At 34.4% G+C, this 26,983-nt stretch overlaps 1 protein-coding gene across 4 annotated transcripts in view; it reads left to right on the forward strand.

Annotated features, from left to right (window-relative positions):
• LOC138326023 (uncharacterized) overlaps positions 1 to 26,983 on the forward strand; it is a 56,293-nt gene that overhangs the window by 6,885 nt on the left and 22,425 nt on the right. For 3 of the 4 annotated variants that reach the window (XM_069272123.1, XM_069272121.1, XM_069272122.1), the window contains exons 2-12: positions 1,060 to 1,144; positions 1,976 to 2,185; positions 2,592 to 2,722; positions 3,815 to 3,923; positions 8,472 to 8,626; positions 18,268 to 18,390; positions 18,704 to 18,815; positions 23,260 to 23,438; positions 24,258 to 24,368; positions 24,908 to 24,994; positions 26,515 to 26,638. In XM_069272123.1, the coding sequence (XP_069128224.1) occupies positions 1,060 to 1,144; positions 1,976 to 2,185; positions 2,592 to 2,722; positions 3,815 to 3,923; positions 8,472 to 8,626; positions 18,268 to 18,390; positions 18,704 to 18,815; positions 23,260 to 23,438; positions 24,258 to 24,368; positions 24,908 to 24,994; positions 26,515 to 26,638 (1,426 nt within the window). Of the gene's footprint in view, positions 1 to 1,059; positions 1,145 to 1,975; positions 2,186 to 2,591; positions 2,723 to 3,814; positions 3,924 to 8,471; positions 8,627 to 9,053; positions 9,986 to 18,267; positions 18,391 to 18,703; positions 18,816 to 23,259; positions 23,439 to 24,257; positions 24,369 to 24,907; positions 24,995 to 26,514; positions 26,639 to 26,983 lie in introns of those variants that run through there. The other variant, XM_069272124.1, reaches the window with a different exon arrangement.

Consider the following 26,983-nt stretch of genomic DNA (forward strand, 5'->3'; position numbering starts at 1 on the left):
GCCATTAGTTATCAAACAATAACATGTAAACTCCAACGTCATTGGTTATCAAACAATAGCATGTAAACTCCAACGTCATTAGTTATCAAACAATAGCATGTAAACTCCAACGTCATTAGTTATCAATTCATGTAAACTCCAACGTCATTAGTTATCAATTCATGTAAACTCTGGTCAGTTAAATTGATTATTTAGGGATTAGTTTGAATAGATTTTTTTATATTATTGAGATATAACACAAAAATCTGAGTGTACTTTAAATAAACCGCGAACTACACTCAGATTTTTGTGTTATATCTCCATAACATAAAAAATCTATTCAAATTAATCCTTATAATTCAATTTACTAAAGATAATCTCTTCAATATTAAAAAATCATTTTGGGACTCTTTTGTCTATGAAATCATTACGCCGTCATCTCAGCCAATCAGAAGCAATGTTACAAACGGATTCACCATGTTTTTCCTTTATGAGCTGAAAAAGGAAATGTTTAAGCCAATAAAATGCTCGTAACAAGCAAAATTGAATTATTTTACAATAAATTGTACATCTCAACTGTATCATTAATAGTTCATTAGTTATCAAACAATATTATGTAAACTCAGTCCAGCTAACTGAACAATAAACAGGCCATCTGAACAGTACTATATCACCAAACGATAATTTGTAGACGCATTCTTGACTAAATTGTTTATGAAATAATAACCAGGCATCATACAAAAACTTATTGAAATATCTTGTTTTGTTATTTTTATCACGCAGTATCCTGTTTACATGTTACCGTATTTGTTGTCTATTAGTACAAATTGTAATCCGACACTTCTTATTACGTTTCAAATGCTGTTTGTACATCAAAATTGTTAGCCAATTTACCTATGTAACACTAATACACAGTAACCCCTTGTAACTTAGACTATTATCTATATGCCTCAGTTTAAACTTGATTATTTAAATTTTATCTCCTTGTTTCTTACACGGTAGAGTTAGCGATCCTTTAAAGAAAATAAAATAACAAACCTCTCTTTCGTCTCTTTTTGCTTTGAATATTTCATTTTACAGTGGCTGTCCATCTTCGTCATTGCGTCCGTTCTTGGGACGGCGAGGCTACAACAACAGGGCCACAGCTGTAATGGTTTTACCCCAGGTATACTATAGTCAACCACCATCAATGTTTAATTGTTTCATCTGAAAGGAGTTTGAACCAATAAAGAGTAATAATCATCTCCTGTTTTTTTTTACATTTATTTTTTATGTAATTTTATATTTTTCAATTCAGTTGTGTGAATACATAATAGACACATATCGACATGTTTTTGTCATTTATTTCCACCCAGATATGAAATTTTTATACGAATAATGATTCCTCCGAGTTTACCACACAAGGCTTCATTAATTACATGTTGACCAAGGATTTAGTACAAGTGTGTAACATAATTGTAGAAGGAATCCTTTTATTACCGCGCGGTAAGACAAACGTATCAGAGACCATTACCACCTTAATCTAAACAGTATTGAAGACACCATGTCATGTTCACACCATAACTTAAGTACTGCTTGTGAACTGTGAATGTATTGGATATTTAATCACTGTCGATATTAAAAAAGGTAAGTCTTTGTGTAATATACTGATGTTAACGTTCCCACATCTTTTGTGTATATAGTGTTATTGACATCATGTGTTTGTTGATATTCATTTTTATTTTACTATTAGTTGCCAAGGAATTTGTTTACAACAGTTTTTTCAATATATTGTGTTGATATACAATTGTTATTTCACTATTATTTGCCAAGAGAATTTGTTCGTTAACAACAGTTTTCTATATTTTGGATTAACTTGTTATAATTGTAGTTTTTAGAGCTATGTAAGACATTCATGTTGATTGTTAATTTCTCATTTATAGTTCGCCCTTTATATAATTTTAATAAATTAGTTACGTTGGTACTTTTTGTTGACCTCCTGTCCTTGTATCCCCAGCTGCCCCTGGAAATGCCCCCAACTTACCACAGCTACCAGACAGCTTCCAGTCCGACCTGGAGGTCAACATGATGGAGCTAAACTCCACAATGGACGTGGTGGAATACTTCGATAACGAGGGCAATAGGGCGGAGCTCGTCACAACCAAAAACGGCATGGAAGCCCGTATCATATTCAACTACCAAGCCAATGAACTGTACGCCGTTATAGGTCAGACATTTCTGTGCTATTTGTTTAATGTCTATCATTTATACGGTGAAACAGTGATAACATTATTGTACAAGGTTTGTCTTGAATAAGAGATTGACAACGCGACGGATTAACTCCAATATATGGACAGCGGGATGTTCTTCTACAGCACAGATAAATATAGATACGTTTCCATGGAGGGAGAATTGGCATTGTTTATTATTAGGAATTATGTGTCTACCTTTTTAAAATTGTTATAACACTGAGTTAACCTTCTATTTGTATGCGCACTTTTCTTTTTGCTTTACAATGTTTTCTAATTTAATTTTATTATAATTTAAATTCACCATGTGTGGATATCGGTGATATAGTTTTTTGTAAATGTATTACGTGGATTGGTTAACATGATTACCATTGTTTGTTGCAGATGGTCAGTGCCAGCTGACCACCCTCTCTGACAGTGAGTATTCTGATCTGTTTGGTGTGGAGGACTCGGACGGGTACAAACACATACTGACCAGTAACACGGCCCTAAAGTTCGGTCAGACCTACGGGGAGGTACGCAAGGCTTTAGAAATACCAAATACTGTAAACGTACTTACTTTTGCGCATCCAAAATTTGACATAAATACTACATGAAACTGGTTAGCGTAGTGATGAATTCTTACGATCATCGTGGTGACTATATAAACTATAATCAGGTATCAATTACCAATTAGTGTTATGATAGTTTAGCGCAGTAATGTCAGCGCGAAAAGTGTTTGGTTAAAATAAGTACGTTTACAGCACTATAAACAAACCTAGATTTGCGTGCGACGGAATTTCGTTTATTTCGCAGGCTTTTGAAATTCGCGGATCTTACAAAACGGTCTCTATCACAAGTGCAATATAGTAGTTATGGCTGCAAATCGTGTAATTGTATCGCAATGAAAAGTCGTAGCTCATCAAAATGGGAAATTTAATCGTACGTAAATTTCTTCTTCATATGGATCATATGATGAGAAAAACTAGTACAGTAATTTCTCAAGGGCCGAACAACTGTTCGAGGAATACATGGTTATATACTATTATTTGATGAAGCGGGGATACATTTCTATTCGAGAAAGAAGGGGTATTCGACGAATAGCTGTTCGAGCTATCCGGGGTTTTGTTACACGGTCGGGGCCATGTGATCAGTTTGACGAATGAGGGGTATTCGAGGATTGCGGGTTCGAGTTAGAGGGGTTATACGGTATTTCCAACAATCGTCCGAGTAATCTATTTCTTTAAAAAAACCCATTATATTATACCTTGTGAATTAAAATCTTTTCCACAAAAATATGGCAAAAAGTAGTTTATTTACAAGATGATAGTTAGTTGCTGCCTTTTGTGGACTCTAAACCTATTTCGGATTCGACCTAAATTTATATGACGAATATTGTCAATGAAGCAGAGGCTGCTCCCCAGATTACCTGGATCTAATAAATTTGTTTGTTTTCTGGAATTTACGTACAAAACTTCTTCATTTATTATGGAGTTGATTTTTTTCGGTTTTCGTTACTACTGTACAGTATATAGTCACACAAAGACTTCGCCACATACTTTCCCAGTTTTATGAATTATCTCCGGTATATGATCCTTTGTCTTAGGTTTAGTGTTACTTTGTTGTAGAGATACCACGGGAAAGACGTAATACGTGGCATCCTTGTGGATCACTGGCAGGCATGTTTATACTGGGCCAGAGAAAACGCCAACTTCACAGTCGACTACTACTTCTCAGGTATCTACTCACTCTTAACTATTACATGTTAGAAGTAGGTCACTACGACCACTGTAAAATGTAGTTTATACTGGGCCAGAGAAAACGCCAACTTCACAGTCGACTACTACTTCTCAGGTATCTACTCACTCTTAACTATTACATGTTAGAAGTAGGTCACTACGACCACTGTACGCCAACTTCACAGTCGACTACTACTTCTCAGGTATCTACTCACTCTTAACTATTACATGTTAGAAGTAGGTCACTACGACCACTGTAAAATGTAGTTTATACTGGGCCAGAGAAAACGCCAACTTCACAGTCGACTACTACTTCTCAGGTATCTACTCACTCTTAACTATTACATGTTAGAAGTAGGTCACTACGACCACTGTAACATGTAGTTTATACTGGGCCAGAGAAAACGCCAACTTCACAGTCGACTACTACTTCTCAGGTATCTACTCACTCTTAACTATTACATGTTAGAAGTAGGTCACTACGACCACTGTAACATGTAGTTTATACTGGGCCAGAGAAAACGCCAACTTCACAGTCGACTACTACTTCTCAGGTATCTACTCACTCTTAACTATTACATGTTAGAAGTAGGTTACTACGACCGCTGTAACATGTAGTTTATACTGGGCCAGAGAAAACGCCAACTTCACAGTCGACTACTACTTCTCAGGTATCTGCTCACTCTTAACTATTACATGTTAGAAGTAGGTCACTGCGACCGCTGTAGCTTTTAGTTTATACTGGGCCAGAGAAAACGCCAACTTCACAGTCGACTACTTCTTCTCAGGTATCTACTCACTCTTAACTATTACATGTTGGAAGTAGGTCACTACGACCACTGTAACATGTAGTTTATACTGGGCCAGAGAAAACGCCAACTTCACAGTCGACTACTACTTCTCAGGTATCTACTCACTCTTAACTATTACATGTTAGAAGTAGGTCACTACGACCACTGTAACATGTAGTTTATACTGGGCCAGAGAAAACGCCAACTTCACAGTCGACTACTACTTCTCAGGTATCTACTCACTCTTAACTATTACATGTTAGAAGTAGGTCACTACGACCACTGTAACATGTAGTTTATACTGGGCCAGAGAAAACGCCAACTTCACAGTCGACTACTACTTCTCAGGTATCTACTCACTTTTAACTATTACATGTTAGAAGTAGGTCACTACGACCACTGTAACATGTAGTTTATACTGGGCCAGAGAAAACGCCAACTTCACAGTCGACTACTACTTCTCAGGTATCTACTCACTCTTAACTATTACATGTTAGAAGTAGGTTACTACGACCGCTGTAACATGTAGTTTATACTGGGCCAGAGAAAACGCCAACTTCACAGTCGACTACTTCTTCTCAGGTATCTACTCACTCTTAACTATTACATGTTAGAAGTAGGTCACTGCGACCGCTGTAGCTTTTAGTTTATACTGGGCCAGAGAAAACGCCAACTTCACAGTCGACTACTACTTCTCAGGTATCTACTCACTCTTAACTATTACATGTTAGAAGTAGGTCACTACGACCACTGTAACATGTAGTTTATACTGGGCCAGAGAAAACGCCAACTTCACAGTCGACTACTACTTCTCAGGTATCTACTCACTCTTAACTATTACATGTTAGAAGTAGGTCACTACGACCACTGTAACATGTAGTTTATACTGGGCCAGAGAAAACGCCAACTTCACAGTCGACTACTTCTTCTCAGGTGTCTACTCACTCTTAACTATTACATGTTAGAAGTAGGTTACTACGACCGCTGTAACATGTAGTTTATACTGGGCCAGAGAAAACGCCAACTTCACAGTCGACTACTACTTCTCAGGTATCTGCTCACTCTTAACTATTACATGTTAGAAGTAGGTCACTGCGACCGCTGTAGCTTTTAGTTTATACTGGGCCAGAGAAAACGCCAACTTCACAGTCGACTACTTCTTCTCAGGTATCTACTCACTCTTAGCTATTACATGTTAGAAGTAGGTCACTACGACCACTGTAACATGTAGTTTATACTGGGCCAGAGAAAACGCCAACTTCACAGTCGACTACTACTTCTCAGGTATCTACTCACTCTTAAACTATTACATGTTAGAAGTAGGTCACTACGACCACTGTAACATGTAGTTTATACTGGGCCAGAGAAAACGCCAACTTCACAGTCGATTACTACTTCTCAGGTATCTACTCCCTCTTAACTATTACATGTTAGAAGTAGGTCACTACGACCACTGTAACATGTAGTTTATACTGGGCCAGAGAAAACGCCAACTTCACAGTCGACTACTACTTCTCAGGTATCTACTCACTCTTAACTATTACATGTTAGAAGTAGGTCACTACGACCACTGTAACATGTAGTTTATACTGGGCCAGAGAAAACGCCAACTTCACAGTCGACTACTACTTCTCAGGTATCTACTCACTCTTAACTATTACATGTTAGAAGTAGGTCACTACGACCACTGTAACATGTAGTTTATACTGGGCCAGAGAAAACGCCAACTTCACAGTCGACTACTACTTCTCAGGTATCTACTCACTCTTAACTATTACATGTTAGAAGTAGGTTACTACGACCGCTGTAACATGTAGTTTATACTGGGCCAGAGAAAACGCCAACTTCACAGTCGACTACTACTTCTCAGGTATCTGCTCACTCTTAACTATTACATGTTAGAAGTAGGTCACTGCGACCGCTGTAGCTTTTAGTTTATACTGGGCCAGAGAAAACGCCAACTTCACAGTCAACTACTTCTTCTCAGGTATCTACTCACTCTTAACTATTACATGTTAGAAGTAGGTCACTACGACCACTGTAACATGTAGTTTATACTGGGCCAGAGAAAACGCCAACTTCACAGTCGACTACTACTTCTCAGGTATCTACTCACTCTTAACTATTACATGTTAGAAGTAGGTCACTACGACCACTGTAACATGTAGTTTATACTGGGCCAGAGAAAACGCCAACTTCACAGTCGACTACTACTTCTCAGGTATCTACTCACTCTTAACTATTACATGTTAGAAGTAGGTCACTACGACCACTGTAACATGTAGTTTATACTGGGCCAGAGAAAACGCCAACTTCACAGTCGACTACTACTTCTCAGGTATCTACTCACTCTTAACTATTACATGTTAGAAGTAGGTTACTACGACCGCTGTAACATGTAGTTTATACTGGGCCAGAGAAAACGCCAACTTCACAGTCGACTACTTCTTCTCAGGTATCTACTCACTCTTAACTATTACATGTTAGAAGTAGGTCACTGCGACCGCTGTAGCTTTTAGTTTATACTGGGCCAGAGAAAACGCCAACTTCACAGTCGACTACTACTTCTCAGGTATCTACTCACTCTTAACTATTACATGTTAGAAGTAGGTCACTACGACCACTGTAACATGTAGTTTATACTGGGCCAGAGAAAACGCCAACTTCACAGTCGACTACTACTTCTCAGGTATCTACTCACTCTTAACTATTACATGTTAGAAGTAGGTCACTACGACCACTGTAACATGTAGTTTATACTGGGCCAGAGAAAACGCCAACTTCACAGTCGACTACTACTTCTCAGGTATCTACTCACTCTTAACTATTACATGTTAGAAGTAGGTTACTACGACCGCTGTAACATGTAGTTTATACTGGGCCAGAGAAAACGCCAACTTCACAGTCGACTACTACTTCTCAGGTATCTGCTCACTCTTAACTATTACATGTTAGAAGTAGGTCACTGCGACCGCTGTAGCTTTTAGTTTATACTGGGCCAGAGAGAACGCCAAATTCACAGTCGACTACTACTTCTCAGGTATCTACTCACTCTTAGCTATTACATGTTGGAAGTAGGTCACTGCGACCGCTGTAACTTGTAGTTTATACTGGGTCAGAGAAAACGCCAACTTCACAGTCGACTACTACTTCTCAGGTATCTACTCCCTCTTAACTATTACATGTTGGAAGTAGGTCACTGCGACCGCTGTAACTTGTAGTTTATACTGGGTCAGAGCAAACGCCAACTTCACAGTCGACTACTACTTCTCGGGTATAAACTCACTCTTAACTATTACGTGTTAGAAATAGGGCATTGCGACCGTTATAACGTTTAGTTTATACTGGGTCAGAGAAAACGCCAAATTACATGTTAGAAGTAGGTCACTGCGACCGCTGTAACTTGTTAGGTTGAAATCAACTGACAGATTTGGCTTAAAGCAGAAAGTTATTAATGTATGAAAAGTTAATTGATACAAAATGCCGCACTGAAGGTTGGACGCTGTCTCTCTGCTGACCTGATTATGTCTCAGGATATGACTGAATTTGGAATGTCTTTTGCTCATATTGTAAACAATTTCCTTCGCCATCCTGTTTTTCTTGAAGCTGCTTTGCTGATTAACCGAACGATTGAAGGGATTAGTTCCAATGGCCATGACATGTCAGAGATAGTTTCACGTTTGGCTTTAAATCCACTTTACTCCTTCACCAACAACCAACCTTGACTTGTTCCAACTCGTTCCCTATTGTTTCAGACCCTGTATGGCAGACATCCTCGGATTTTGTGACTGTGCCCGTCCGAGCGTATGTTAAAGGCAGCTTAATGAAGGACGGTGTACCACAGAACTTCAATCATATATACGATTACTATAGCTTCAAGCCTTTCGCTGGGGACGATTCACAGTTTGAGGTAATGTCAGTGGTATATTCTAGAGCCCAGATGTTCAAAAGCTGTTTAGTTTAGCCATAGTATAACATCATTTTCAAGTTACAATAATTTCTTGTAATACTAACTCTACAAAATAGAGATTCTTAAGAACTACATTTTGTACTTACTTACAGATTTCGATGAATAATAATCAAAGGATTTTACGCAACATAAATTTCAATATCAAGTGATTATACAAAGCACAATTTGAATAACCCGATCATGATAGGAAATCACCTTACCACACATGATGTAAGTAATAATCTTACCACATATTATATAAGTAATTATCTTACCACACATTATGTAAGTAATAATCTTACCACACACTATATAAGTAATTATCTTACCACACACTATATAAGTAATTATCTTACCACACACTATATAAGTAATTATCTTACCACACACTATATAAGTAATAATCTTACCACACATTATGTAAGTAATAATCTTACCTGTTACATATAACTAAAGACAATTTATATTTCGCGCGCTAAACTTTACTAAACTTATAATCGACATCCGTAAGGGACGTGGGCGCATGCAGAACGACAGCCATTAAGACGTGTCAACATACATGTATATAATCTCGGGTTACATATATGGTAGCGCATACGCAGACTACAGCTTGCGGTGAGTACCTAAACCCATGAAAGATGTTATTATGATATTTGTAGTCACTACTTGTTGTAATTATGATTTTATATAGCGCTGTGTCGATAAACAGCGATATTGTTTACCTGTCCGCGGTATGTGTACACACGTACAGGTGCGCGGTGGTGTGTTATTACAAGGTCATGTATATATCGTTAGTAAGGATATAGGATGTTATTTAAATGCTTTAGAAATAGAAATATAATGATGCTATGTAATATAAAGTGTATATTATATATCCATGTAGCTATTTACTCATGTTATTTTATATATAGGATAGGCACGTGTATTGCCTGTGACTATTATTAGCTAGGCTTGGAACCATTAAGGAGTCATGCTCCGTACATTACTGTGTATATATTTATAGGGTTCAATCATGATAGTTATGTATGATTGTATATATAGATGTAGCTGATATATAAACCCTGGTTGTTGTTATAATTAAAATAATCAGATGTTGTCATTAGACACAATGATAGTCGACCGTCGTTGATTATGGTTATATCTGTGATTGTAGTTCTTCATCCGGGTACGTACGTGTGATGAGGAAGGCCGTCCTATAGAGTGACGGGTCACCTTGAACTGTATGTGGTGACTGATACTGTAGCAACCCATACTATGCAGCAGTGGTCAATGTGAGACAGTTCGGGATGCTGATGCTGGATATCGACGAGCATTATGGTGGTACAGAACTGTGAAATATGCCTATTGGGTGGACTTCAGCCCGCTCAACTGTGCCGTGAAATATGCCTATTGGGTGGACTTCAGCCCGCTCAACTCACAGGGACTTGTAACGTAGGTTGTGAGAAAGTCTGTTGTGTATACGTGTGTACTATAGGCCTATATACCATATAAAAGGACAAGGGAACCAACGGCTCGCTTGGAAGAGGTACACCTGCCTCTACAAAAGTCGCCGGTATTCCGTCAAACATGGATAAATATGTATATATTTAATACTAATATATTCTTAAATAAATTTTCGATACGGAAAACACAACTTCAGACACGAAATAATATATTAACATACCTTTATTTCACTATGAACGCGGAAAATGCAGTCAGATTTCCTCACTGTCGTTTTGCTTGTCCACTGAAATCTAGGTTAAACACGTTTGAGTGGATATTGTGTACCCCATACCGTGACCCGAACTGGAAACCCCATATACACAGTGCCTGTATACTAAAAGCTACAATATTAATGTGGTAACGGTAAAGTAAAACCTTAGAGTCTCGACTTAAGTTAGATTCTTCAATTAATGATACGTGTATTTCAAATAAAGGTACTTCTAAGAACCTTAACCATAAAACTTAATTTATACAAAGTCTGGGTACAGAATTCCAGTGCAGTATCGGGTAAGGGCGGGTACACTAAAAAGGTACCCATCATCAATTACAATATGGCGGATTATACGAACAAGAGTCGAGTGCTGGATAAAAAAAGAGTGATTCCTCGCTTAGTTGTTGGATTGGATTAATGAAAGAGTTATCGGAGATAGCCTATTTGTATTTGCAATGGGAAAATATCACCAGAAAGTGAAATGAATGCATACAAAATTTGTTACAAGGGAATATGAGTGCCTTTGACCTAGATTTCACTGGACAGGCAAAACGACAGTGAGGAAATCTGACTGCATTTTCCGCGTTCATAGTGAAATAAAGGTATGTTAATATATTATTTCGTGTCTGAAGTTGTGTTTTCCGTATTGAAAATTTATTTAAGAATATATTAGTATTAAATATATACATATGTATCCATGTTTGACGGAATACCGGCGACTTTTGTAGAGGCAGGTGTACCTCTTCCAAGCGAGCCGTTGGTTCCCTTGTCCTTTTATATAGTATAGTATATAGGCCTATAGTACACATGTATACACAACAGACTTTCTCACAACCTACGTTACAAGTCCCTGTGGCTCAACTGTGCCGTGCGATTAGTGGTACAGAGTACATGTATATATGAACTGAGTGGAACACAGCCTACTCTTATAACGTCTTTGTAATATAGAACAGTTGGGGAACACAGTCCATCCTTGCTATGTTTAGTTGTATTATTGTATAAATTATGTCTGTTTCTTTCAATATATTTTTGTAAGGTGTGCAAGTGAGTGAGGTAGATATACTTCTGTCTACTATGTCTATATTCATTTACATGGTTTTTGTATATAAATTCGTATATATTGTACCTAGGCTGTGTCTATTGTTCTTTGAAAACCTACAATCGCTCATCCCGTTACATTACCACACATAAGTAATAATCTTACCACACATAAGTAATAATCTTACCACACATAAGTAATAATCTTACCACACATTATGTAAGTAATAATCTTACCACACATATGTAATAATCTTACCACACATTATGTAATAATCTTACCACACATATGTAATAATCTTACCACACATTATGTAAGTAATAATCTTACTACACATATGTAATAATCTTACCACACATTATGTAAGTAATAATCTTACCATACATTATATAAGTAATAATCTTACCATACATTATGTAAGTAATAATCTTACCACACATATGTAAGTAATAATCTTACCACACATATGTAATAATCTTACCACACATTATGTAAGTAATAATCTTACCACACATTATGTAAGTAATAATCTTACCACACATATGTAATAATCTTACCACACATTATGTAAGTAATAATCTTACCATACATTATATAAGTAATAATCTTACCATACATTATATAAGTAATAATCTTACCACACATATGTAATAATCTTACCACATATTATGTAAGTAATAATCTTACCATACATTATATAAGTAATAATCTTACCACACATAAGTAATAATCTTACCACACATAAGTAATAATCTTACCACACATAAGTAATAATCATACCACATATAAGTAATAATCTTACCACACATTATATAAGTAATAATCTTACCACACATAAGTAATAATCTTACCACACATAAGTAATAATCTTACCACACATAAGTAATAATCTTACCATACATTATGTAAGTAATAATCTTACTACACATAAGTAATAATCTTACCACACATAAGTAATAATCTTACCACACATTATGTAAGTAATAATCTTACCATACATATGTAATAATCTTACCACACATAAGTAATAATCTTACCACACATAAGTAATAATCTTACCACACATAAGTAATAATCTTACCACACATAAGTAATAATCTTACCACACATAAGTAATAATCTTACCACACATTATATAAGTAATAATCTTACCACACATAAGTAATAATCTTACCATACATTATATAAGTAATAATCTTACCACACATATGTAATAATCTTACCACACATAAGTAATAATCTTACCACACATATGTAATAATCTTACCACACATAAGTAAAAATCTTACCACACATTATATAAGTAATAATCTTACCACACATATGTAATAATCTTACCACACATTATGTAAGTAATAATCTTACCACACATAAGTAATAATCTTACCACACATTATGTAAGTAATAATCTTACCACACATTGTGTAAGTAATAATCTTACCACACATAAGTAATAATCTTACCACACATAAGTAATAATCTTGCCCCACATTATATAAGTAATAATCTTACCACACAAGTAATAATCTTACCACACATAAGTAATAATCTTACCACACATAAGTAATAATCTTACCACACATAAGTAATTATCTTACCACACATAAGTAATAATCTTACCATACATAAGTAATAATCTCACCACACATTATATCAGTAATAATCTTACCACACATAAGTAATAATCTTACCACACATTATGTAAGTAATAATCTTACCATACATAAGTAATAATCTTACCACACATAAGTAATAATCTTACCACACATTATGTAAGTAATAATCTTACCACACATAAGTAATAATCTTACCACACATAAGTAATAATCTCACCACACATTATATAAGTAATAATCTTACCACACATAAGTAATAATCTCACCACACATTATATAAGTAATAATCTTACCACACATTATGTAAGTAATAATCTTACCATACATAAGTAATAATCTTACCACACATAAGTAATAATCTTACCACACATAAGTAATAATCTTACCACACATAAGTAATAATCTTACCACACATAAGTAATAATCTCACCACACATTATGTAAGTAATAATCTTACCACACATTATGTAAGTAATAATCTTACCACACACTATATAAGTAATAATCTTACCACACATACGTAATAATCTTACCATACATTATGTAAGTAATAATCTTACCACATAATATGTAAGTAATAATCTTACCATACATTATATAAGTAATAATCTTACCACACACAAGTAATAATCTTACCGCACATAAGTAATAATCTTACCACACATAAGTAATAATCTTACCACACATAAGTAATAATCTTACCACACATAAGTAATTATCTTACCACACATAAGTAATAATCTTACCATACATTATATAAGTAATAATCTTACCACACAAGTAATAATCTTACCACACATAAGTAATAATCTTACCACACATAAGTAATAATCTTACCACACATAAGTAATTATCTTACCACACATAAGTAATAATCTTACCACACAAGTAATAATCTTACCACAGATAAGTAATAATCTCACCACACATTATGTAAGTAATAATCTTACCACACATAAGTAATAATCTTACCATACATTATATAAGTAATAATCTTACCACACATAAGTAATAATCTTACCATACATTATATAAGTAATAATCTTACCACACATAAGTAATAATCTTACCACACATTATGTAAGTAATAATCTTACCACACATAAGTAATAATCTTACCATACATTATGTAATAATCTTACCACACATAAGTAATAATCTTACCACACATTATATAAGTAATTATCTTACCACACATAAGTAATAATCTTACCATACATTATATAAGTAATAATCTTACCACACATAATGTAAGTAATAATATTACCATACATTATATAAGTAATAATCTTACCACACATAAGTAATAATCTTACCACACATTATGTAAGTAATAATCTTACCACACATAAGTAATAATCTTACCACACATGTAAGTAATAATTTTACCACACATTATGTAAGTAATAATTTTACCATACATTATATAAGTAATAATCTTACCACACATAAGTAATAATCTTACCACACATTATGTAAGTAATAATTTTACCATACATGATATAAGTAATAATCTTACCATACATTATATAAGTAATAATCTTACCACACATAAGTAATAATCTTACCGCACATAAGTAATAATCTTACCACACATAAGTAATAATCTTACCACACATAGGTAATAATCTTACCACACATAAGTAATAATCTTACCATACATAAGTAATAATCTTACCACACATTATGTAAGTAATAATCTTACCACACATAAGTAATAATCTTACCACACATAAGTAATAATCTTACCACACATAAGTAATAATCTTACCACACATCATGTAAGTAATAATCTTACCACACATAAGTAATAATCTTACCACACATAAGTAATAATCTTACCACACATAAGTAATAATCTTACCACACATAAGTAATAATCTTACCATACATTATATAAGTAATAATCTTACCACACATTATGTAAGTAATAATCTTACCATACATAAGTAATAATCTTACCACACATTATATGAGTAATAATCTTACCACACATAAGTAATAATCTTACCACACATAAGTAATAATCTTACCACACATTATGTAAGTAATAATTTTACCATACATTATGTAAGTAATAATTTTACCATACATTATATAAGTAATAATCTTACCATACATTATATAAGTAATAATCTTACCATACATTATGTAAGTAATAATCTTACCACACATTATATAAGTAATAATCTTACCACACATTATATAAGTAATAATCTTACCACACATTATATAAGTAATAATCTTACCACACATTATGTAAGTAATAATCTTACCATACATTATGTAAGTAATAATTTTACCACACATATGTAATAATCTTACCACACATTATATAAGTAATAATCTTACCATACATTATGTAAGTAATAATCTTACCACACATTATATAAGTAATAATCTTACCATACATTATGTAAGTAATAATTTTACCACACATATGTAATAATCTTACCACACATTATATAAGTAATAATCTTACCACACATAAGTAATAATCTTACCACACATTATGTAAGTAATAATCTTACCACACATAAGTAATAATCTTACCACACATTATATAAGTAATAATTTTACCATACATTATATAAGTAATAATCTTACCATACATTATGTAAGTAATAATTTTACCACACATTATGTAAGTAATAATCTTACCACACATAAGTAATAATCTTACCACACATTATATAAGTAATAATCTTACCACACATTATGTAAGTAATAATCTTACCACACATAAGTAATAATCTTACCACACATTATATAAGTAATAATCTTACCATACATTATATAAGTAATAATCTTACCATACATTATGTAAGTAATAATCTTACCACACATTATGTAAGTAATAATCTTACCACACATTATATAAGTAATAATCTTACCACACATTATATAAGTAATAATCTTACCACACATTATGTAAGTAATAATCTTACCACACATAAGTAATAATCTTACCACACATTATATAAGTAATAATTTTACCATACATTATATAAGTAATAATCTTACCACACATTATGTAAGTAATAATTTTACCACACATTATGTAAGTAATAATTTTACCATACATTATATAAGTAATAATCTTACCACACATTATATAAGTAATAATCTTACCACACATTATGTAAGTAATAATCTTACCACACATAAGTAATAATCTTACCACACATTATATAAGTAATAATTTTACCATACATTATATAAGTAATAATCTTACCACACATTATGTAAGTAATAATCTTACCACACATTATGTAAGTAATAATTTTACCATACATTATATAAGTAATAATCTTACCACACATTATATAAGTAATAATCTTACCACACATTATGTAAGTAATAATCTTACCACACATAAGTAATAATCTTACCACACATTATATAAGTAATAATTTTACCATACATTATATAAGTAATAATCTTACCATACATTATGTAAGTAATAATTTTACCACACATTATGTAAGTAATAATTTTACCATACATTATATAAGTAATAATCTTACCACACATTATATAAGTAATAATCTTACCACACATTATGTAAGTAATAATCTTACCACACATAAGTAATAATCTTACCATACATTATATAAGTAATAATCTTACCACACATTATGTAAGTAATAATCTTACCACACATAAGTAATAATCTTACCCACACATTATATAAGTAATAATCTTACCACACATTATATAAGTAATAATCTTACCACACATTATATAAGTAATAATCTTACCACACATTATGTAAGTAATAATCTTACCATACATTATATAAGTAATAATCTTACCATACATTATGTAAGTAATAATCTTACCATACATTATATAAGTAATAATCTTACCACACATAAGTAATAATCTTACCACACATTATGTAAGTAATAATCTTACCACACATAAGTAATAATCTTACCACACATAAGTAATAATCTTACCATACATTATATAAGTAATAATCTTACCATACATTATGTAAGTAATAATTTTACCACACATATGTAATAATCTTACCACACATAAGTAATAATCTTACCACACATAAGTAATAATCTTACCCACACATATGTAATAATCTTACCACACATAAGTAATAATCTTACCACACACATATGTAATAATCTTACCACACACGTATGTAATAATCTTACCACACATTATATAAGTAATAATCTTACCACACATAAGTAATAATCTTACCACACATTATGTAAGTAATAATCTTACCACACATTATATAAGTAATAATCTTACCACACATTATATAAGTAATAATCTTACCACACATTATATAAGTAATAATCTTACCACACATTATATAAGTAATAATCTTACCACACATTATATAAGTAATAATCTTACCACACATTATGTAAGTAATAATCTTACCACACATTATAAGTAATAATCTTACCACACATAAGTAATAATCTTACCACACATTATGTAAGTAATAATCTTACCACACATTATGTAAGTAATAATTTTACCATACATTATATAAGTAATAATTTTACCACACATTATGTAAGTAATAATCTTACCATACATTATATAAGTAATAATTTTACCATACATTATGTAAGTAATAATCTTACCACACATTATGTAAGTAATAATTTTACCATACATTATATAAGTAATAATCTTACCATACATTATGTAAGTAATAGTCTTACCATACATTATATAAGTAATAATCTTACCACACATAAGTAATAATCTTACCACACATAAGTAATAATCTTACCACACATAAGTAATAATCTTACCACACATTATATAAGTAATAATCTTACCACACATTATGTAAGTAATAATTTTACCACACATAAGTAATAATCTTACCACACATTATGTAAGTAATAATCTTACCACACAAAGAGTAATAATTTTACCACAGATTATGTAAGTAATAGTCTTACCAGACATCATGTAAGTAATAAAGAAAATATGTATTCTGGGGATTCTTTAAGACACTATTTATTGACTTCAATGTTGGTATCATGGTAGACTCAATGTTTAAAAGCACGGAAATAAACAATGCTACAAAAAGACTGGATCTCTCTAATACTTACAAGCTTCAAGTATTTGTGTTTATATATACTGTAGATTAACACTGAAATTCAGACAAACCTGGATGTGGACGGATAGAAAGATATTTTTAGCTCAGTTATCACTTATTCATGAATTAATACGTACATATAAAAAAGCATGTTGTTTCTTGTAGACGCCAGCAGGAGTTATATGTGCCGGACGTCAGAAAGGGCAGCGGATGCCATCACTCCCTAAACAATTCTACTATAGACAGGAGATTGTCTCCCCTGAGGACGGCTACATGACTTCTATTGATGTGAGTTCGTGTCAAATGGTTAAAAATACAAGTCAATTTTATTTTTGTTTTTGATTATTTTTGCGTACTATGTGTTCGATTGGAATTTATAAAACTAGATTGCCTTGAAAAAGAACTAACTATAAATACTCTAGTACATGACAATTGTAAAAATCGCGAAATGACATTGCGCTTCGTAAATTATTTAGAAATATAAATTTGAAAATCAGTTGATATACAGTATGATCAAATATGAAAAATTGCTGATTTAAAAAAAAGGTCTTGTCTATAACAAATCTAATAATTAACATGGCGCATACCTATACTGACACAGGTGTGGTATGACGAGGACTACCGGCTTGTGAGGACAGATTATCGCCCCTTACGGCTAGGACCGCCGTTTTATAACATCAACCCTATCACTCAGATCGACGACTTCAACGGAGGTAACATTGGCATAAATACATGGTTATAAAGGTCAAGATCACAAACCTTCAACGGAGGTAAAGTTGTCATAAACACATGGTTATAAAGGTCAAGGTCACAAACCTTCAACGGAGGTAACGTTGTCATAAACACATGGTTATAAAGGTCAAGGTCACAAACCTTCAACGGACGTAACATTGACATAAACATATGGTTATAAAGGTCAAGGTCACAAACCTTTAACGGAGGTAGCATTGACATTAACATATGGTTATAAAGGTCAAGGTCAAAAATCTTCAACGGAGGTAACATTGACATAAACATGTGGTTATAAAGGTCAAGGTCACAAACCTTCAACGGAGGTAAAGTTGTCATAAACACATGGTTATAAAGGTCAAGGTCACAAACCTTCAACGGACGTAACATTGACATAAACACATGGTTATAAAGGTCAAGGTCACAAACCTTCAACGGACGTAACATTGACATAAACATGTGGTTATAAAGGCCAAGGTCACAAACCTTCAACGGAGGTAAAGTTGTCATAAACACATGGTTATAAAGGTCAAGGTCACAAACCTTCAACGGAGGTAACATTGTCATAAAAACATGGTTATAAAGGTCAAGGTCACAAACCTTCAACGGAGGTAACATTGTCATCAACACATGGTTATAAAAGTCAAGGTCACAAACCTTCAACGGAGGTACCATTGTCATAAACATATGGTTATAAAGGTCAAGGTCACAAACCTTTAACGGAGGTAAAGTTGTCATAAACACATGGTTATAAAGGTCAAGGTCACAAACCTTCAACGGAGGTAACATTGGTATAAACATATGGTTATAAAGGTCAAGGTCACAAACCTTCAACGGAGGTAACATTGTCATCAACACGTGGTTATAAAGGTCAAGGTCACAAACCTTCAACGGAGGTAACGTTGTCATAAACACATGGTTATAAAGGTCAAGATCACAAACCTTCAACGGAGGTAACATTGGCATAAATACATGGTTATAAAGGTTAAGGTCACAAACCTTCAACGGAGGTAAAGTTGTCATAAACACATGGTTATAAAGGTCAAGATCACAAACCTTCAACGGAGGTAAAGTTGTCATAAACACATGGTTATAAAGGTCAAGGTCACAAACCTTCAACGAAGGTAACATTGACATAAACATGTGGTTAAAAAGGTCAAGGTCACAAACCTTCAACGGAGGTAAAGTTGTCATAAACACATGGTTATAAAGGTCAAGGTCACAAACCTTCAACGGAGGTAACGTTGTCATAAACACATGGTTATAAAGGTCAAGGTCACAAACCTTCAACGGACGTAACATTGACATAAACATATGGTTATAAAGGTCAAGGTCACAAACCTTTAACGGAGGTAGCATTGACATTAACATATGGTTATAAAGGTCAAGGTCAAAAATCTTCAACGGAGGTAACATTGACATAAACATGTGGTTATAAAGGTCAAGGTCAAAAACCTTCAACGGAGGTAAACGTTGTCATAAACACATGGTTATAAAGGTCAAGGTCACAAACCTTCAACGGACGTAACATTGACATAAACACATGGTTATAAAGGTCAAGGTCACAAACCTTCAACGGACGTATCATTGACATAAACATGTGGTTATAAAGGCCAAGGTCACAAACCTTCAACGGAGGTAAAGTTGTCATAAACACATGGATATAAAGGTCAAGGTCACAAACCTTCAACGGAGGTAACATTGTCATAAAAACATTGTTATAAAGGTCAAGGTCACAAACCTTCAACGGAGGTAACATTGTCATCAACACATGGTTATAAAAGTCAAGGTCACAAACCTTCAACGGAGGTACCATTGTCATAAACATATGGTTATAAAGGTCAAGGTCACAAACCTTTAACGGAGGTAAAGTTGTCATAAACACATGGTTATAAAGGTCAAGATCACAAACCTTCAACGGAGGTAACTTTGTCATTAACACATGGTTATAAAGGTCAAGGTCACAAACCTTCAACGGAGGTAAAGTTTTCATAATAACATGGTTATAAAGGTCAAGGTCAAAAATCTTCAACGGAGGTAACATTGACATAAACATTTGGTTATAAAGGTCAAGGTCACAAACCTTCAACGGAGGTATCATTGACATAAACACATGGTTATAAAGGTCAAGGTCAAAAATCTTCAACGGAGGTAACATTGTCATAAACACATGGTAATAAAGGTCAAGGTCAAAAACCTTCAACGGAGGTAACATTGGAATAAACACATGGTTATAAAGGTCAAGGTCAAAAACCTTCGACGGAGGTAACATTGTCATAAACACATGGTAATAAAGGTCAAGGTCGAAAACCTTCAACGGAGGTAACATTGGAATAAACACATGGTTATAAAGGTCAAGGTCAAAAACCTTCGACGGAGGTAACATTGGTATAAACATATGGTTATAAAGGTCAAGGTCACAAACCTTCAACGGAGGTAACATTGTCATCAACACGTGGTTATAAAGGTCAAGGTCACAAACCTTCAACGGAGGTAACGTTGTCATAAACACATGGTTATAAAGGTCAAGATCACAAACCTTCAACGGAGGTAACATTGGCATAAATACATGGTTATAAAGGTTAAGGTCACAAACCTTCAACGGAGGTAAAGTTGTCATAAACACATGGTTATAAAGGTCAAGATCACACACCTTCAACGGAGGTAAAGTTGTCATAAACACATGGTTATAAAGGTCAAGGTCACAAACCTTCAACGAAGGTAACATTGACATAAACATGTGGTTAAAAAGGTCAAGGTCACAAACCTTCAACGGAGGTAAAGTTGTCATAAACACATGGTTATAAAGGTCAAGGTCACAAACCTTCAACGGAGGTAACGTTGTCATAAACACATGGTTATAAAGGTCAAGGTCACAAACCTTCAACGGACGTAACATTGACATAAACATATGGTTATAAAGGTCAAGGTCACAAACCTTTAACGGAGGTAGCATTGACATTAACATATGGTTATAAAGGTCAAGGTCAAAAATCTTCAACGGAGGTAACATTGACATAAACATATGGTTATAAAGGTCAAGGTCAAAAACCTTCAACGGAGGTAAAGTTGTCATAAACACATGGTTATAAAGGTCAAGGTCACAAACCTTCAACGGACGTAACATTGACATAAACACATGGTTATAAAGGTCAAGGTCACAAACCTTCAACGGACGTAACATTGACATAAACATGTGGTTATAAAGGCCAAGGTCACAAACCTTCAACGGAGGTAAAGTTGTCATAAACACATTGTTATAAAGGTCAAGGTCACAAACCTTGAACGGAGGTAACATTGTAATAAACACATGGTTATAAAAGTCAAGGTCACAAACCTTCAACGGAGGTAACATTGTACCATTGTCAAGGTCACAACCCAACGGAGGTCATTGTCATAAACATATGGTTATAAAGGTCAAGGTCACAAACCTTTAACGGAGGTAAAGTTGTCATAAACACATGGTTATAAAGGTCAAGATCACAAACCTTCAACGGAGGTAACTTTGTCATTAACACATGGTTATAAAGGTCAAGGTCACAAACCTTCAACGGAGGTAAAGTTTTCATAATTACATGGTTATAAAGGTCAAGGTCAAAAATCTTCACGGAGGTAACATTGACATAAACATTTGGTTATAAAGGTCAAGGTCACAAACCTTCAACGGAGGTATCATTGACATAAACACATGGTTATAAAGGTCAAGGTCAAAAATCTTCAACGGAGGTAACATTGTCATAAACACATGGTAATAAAGGTCAAGGTCAAAAACCTTCAACGGAGGTAACATTGGAATAAACACATGGTTATAAAGGTCAAGGTCAAAAACCTTCGACGGAGGTAACATTGACATAAACATATGGTAATAAAGGTCAAGGTCAAAAACCTTCGACGGAGGTAACATTGTCATAAACACATGGTTATAAAGGTCAAGGTCAAAAATCTTCAACGGAGGTAACATTGTCATAAACACATAGTTATAAAGGTCAAGGTCACAAACCTTCAACGGAGGTAACATTGACATAAACATATGGTTATAAAGGTCAAGATCACAAACCTTCAACGGAGTTAAGATTGACATAAACATATGGTAATAAAGGTCAAGGTCACAAACCTTCGACGGAGGTAACATTGACATAAACACATGGTTATAAAGGTCAAGGTCAAAAACCTTCGACGGAGGTTGTCATAATCACAGAGTCATACAGTTCATATGCATAATGTTAAAGGTTAAAAAACATCTTCAACAGTAGTGTTATTTTCATAAACTCAGGGTCATAAAGGTCAATGTCATTGCCTTAAAGGTCAAGGTCGCAATCTATTCCAATGGATGTAATATTATCTTTAACACGAAGAAAATGGATTGTCTGCGTTCAAATCAGATCGTGACTTCATCAAAACTAATCAGTATTTGATTTATCCTTGCAGGTGTGAGATACCTAAAGGATAATGTACTCGGAAACTGTAGCATTTTCGCCCTTGACAATTCCACGTTTGGTGTCCAGGAAAACCAGACATTATTACACAACAATGGGACTTTCCTGCTCCAAATGAAGAACCCTCTTCAGCTCTTCAACCTCAACAAAAACTTCACATACGTTGGTCAGGTAAGAGGGCAATCTTCATAAATCATCAAACGTCCGAGAGTTCGTTTTGTTTTATACTGAAGTTTTATTATCTTCAAGAAGACTTCTAAACAGTTAACGATATCGTCGTTAGAAAAGTATAGTTGGGTGGTTCCATACATTCGTTCTTACTTTTTATTAGTTACCTTATTGGAACAGGAATCGCGATGTTTTAATTTCAGTGAACTGTTCATAAAAGTCCAAAAGCAAATAATAAATCAGGGGTGTATCTGAGGTTTTAATATCAAAGAACTGTGAGCGCCGATGGCGCGAACGTATTGTATGATGGGGGTAAACACTATCTTAATTAACCGTTTACATTACATATGTCCGTCAAAGTTAGAATATAAATTCTGCATTCATAAGAAACGGGGCCAACATGAGTCAAAGTGTTGCTATTATTGGCTTAGTGTCAATTATTGGCATCTTTATTGGGGTGATCACAGTCCGATATGATGGCTTGGTATAAAATTTTAAAAATAAACTTTTCGTAAAATCGAAGTGATGTAACTATGTTTCCTATAAAATCTATTTTTGCCTTGTTTGCATGGCACAGAAGATACCTAATCCACCTCAATGCTGTGAAGCTCTGCTTGTGAGTGAAATAATAAAAGCAAACACTTATATAGCGGAAATTGACACACTTTAAGAGGTCTTTATGATTTATTTTTAATTAAGATAGAGGTTTTTTTTTTTAAATTCCAGAATACTTTTACAAAATACATGATGTGGACCGCAAAGGCGAGCGGCCAAATTAAGCCAAAATGACCAAGTCATTTGCCACCTATTTTTCTTTTCCAGAGACAATGCCGCGATATGCTATGTGATGTATACTCCTCAATAGTGAGCAACTTTTATGTGGAGGGTACCAACACACCCATCAATACTACTATAGAAATCTACTTCCTCGGGGTACGTGTTGGTTGTTGTTGTCAAAATAATAGTTTCTGCCACACTGTACTACTATAATAATGTAAAAATATGCTTTCAATGGATCTGTATTAATGAGATATAACGCGTGAAATGGAATGTACGAAAGGAAACTTTCTGCAAGGAGAGAAAACTGATTTTTGTTTTGTTGTCCAATAAGACAATGATAAATTAAAATAAAGCTTTTCTTTATGATAATGATATATGGTTCACAGAGTTTCCTAAAAATTCACTTGTATGAATAGACACGTTTTATCTAGATAGTACTCGGCCATTGTATCGATCAATCAAAGCTTCGTTACAAAAGATACGTCACTTGTTAACGGTATACGCTGATATTTATTAACGCCAATGGAAATGATTGCTAATGGCAATACCAAATAATTCAAAACAGAGAGAAATCCGGATATAATATCCAGGATTAAAACCGCTATAAGTAATAAACCATCTGAGAATGCAGACATGTCTTCAAAAATCATTTTTACCAATTGTTTATTTGAATTTGGAGATATTTGTTTTAGAGAGAAATGTACGACGTGCCAAACCATGGGACGAACAGTGACGAGAGAGTACCAGTTAAGATGACAGTCAGCAGTGATACCACCTCGGTAGGTCATCTCGTCCACATCATTATAGTAGTGACACCGCCTCGGTAGGTCATCTCGTCCACTTTATTATAGTAGTAACACCGCCTCGGTAGGTCCACTTCATTCTAGTAGTGACACCGCCTCGGTAGGTCATCTCGTCTACATCATTATAGTAGTAACACCGTCCCGGTAGGTCATCTCGTCCACTTCATTATAGAAGTGACACCACCTCGGTAGGTCATCTCGTCCACTTCATCATAGTAGTAACACCGACTCGGTAGGTCATCTCATCCACTGCATTATAGAAGTGACACCACCTCGGTAGGTCATCTCGTCCACTTCATCATAGTAGTGCAACCACCTCGATAGATCATCTCGTCCACATCATTATAGTAGTGACACCACCTCGATAGGTCATCTCGTCCACTTCATCATAGTAGTGACACCACCTCGATAGATCATCTCGTCCACATCATTATAGTAGTGACACCACCTCGATAGGTCATCTCGTCGACTTCATTATAGTAGTGACACCTTCTCGATAGATCATCTCGTCCACATCATTATAGTAGTGACACCACCTCGATAGATCATCTCGTCCACTTCATTATAGTAGTGACACCACCTCGATAGGTCATCTCGTCCACATCATTATAGTAGTGACACCACCTCGATAGGTCATCTCGTCTCGTCTGTCCACATCATTATAGTAGTAGTGACACCACCTCGATAGGTCATCTCGTCCACTTCATCATAGTAGTGACACCACCTGACACCACCTCGATAGATCATCTCGTCCACATCATTATAGTAGTGACACCACCTCGATAGGTCATCTCGTCCACATCATTATAGTAGTGACACCACCTCGATAGGTCATCTCGTCCACATCATTATAGTAGTGACACCACCTCGATAGGTCATCTCGTCCACTTCATTATAGTAGTGACACCACCTCGATAGGTCATCCCGTCCACATCATTAAAGAAGTAACACCACCTCGGTAGGTCATTTCGTCCACAATATAATAGTATTGACGCCATCTCGGTAGGTCATCTCGTCCACATCATTATAGACGTGACACCATCTCGGTAGGTCATCTCGTCCACATCATTAGTTATGATACCGAATAAGGTCATAATAAAAAGGTATGATAAACAAGACAACACATGATATGAAATAGTAGAATACAATTAATGGCTCCTGAAGAGAAAATGTAATATTTCAAACACAAACTATTTGAATCCGGATGAATTTACAATGTCAACTATGAATCGATAGCGATATTCGATCAACAATGAATATCAAGAAAAATTGAAACAAAAACTGATGTAAGGAACGTGAATAAATTTGCGGCGTGGTATTACATAGAGAAAAAAATGTGTTTGAGGCCATAATGTCAATCGAAAGCATAAATAATGTGATGAAATCCCAGTAATTACCGCCATATAATGTAATGAGGTATTTAATTGTGACATTATTTGTTATTTTAGCAGAATAGGTTAAACCAGATCGCTTAAACAACTCCTATATTTTTTCAGGCCTACTACTTCCGAGTGTTTAACATAATGGACTTCGACAACAACCATCCTGATCTCTCTGTGTTTGAAATCTCATCTTGTTATCCTCCAAAATCAAAAGTTCGATTTAATGTTCGTTTCCCTGGTACGTATAATATACTTCTGTAGTATTCTAATCCATCAGAGTTACTTCCCTTTGTCTCGCTCCGTTAGTACTGTAACTTTGATAGATCATAATGTCATACAGAATATTCCGGTAACTAGAACTCAATTTACTCGACGACCATGTTTAAGTCGAAATATTTGGTCGATCCTTATTGAACTTTTTTCGAAGAAAACAGAACTTGAATGCTTGGATAGCTCGAATTCGAATTAATAATGTTTAACTGTAAGTTTAAAGATGTATCGTTTTAAACCTTTAGTGTTATGTCCATATACTATACAAAATCAGTTCCAATACTATGTCTTTAATTTCAACAATACACTGGAC

Source organism: Argopecten irradians, chromosome 6 (genome assembly GCF_041381155.1).
Source record: "Argopecten irradians isolate NY chromosome 6, Ai_NY, whole genome shotgun sequence".
Taxonomy (NCBI): Eukaryota; Metazoa; Mollusca; class Bivalvia; order Pectinida; family Pectinidae; genus Argopecten; species Argopecten irradians.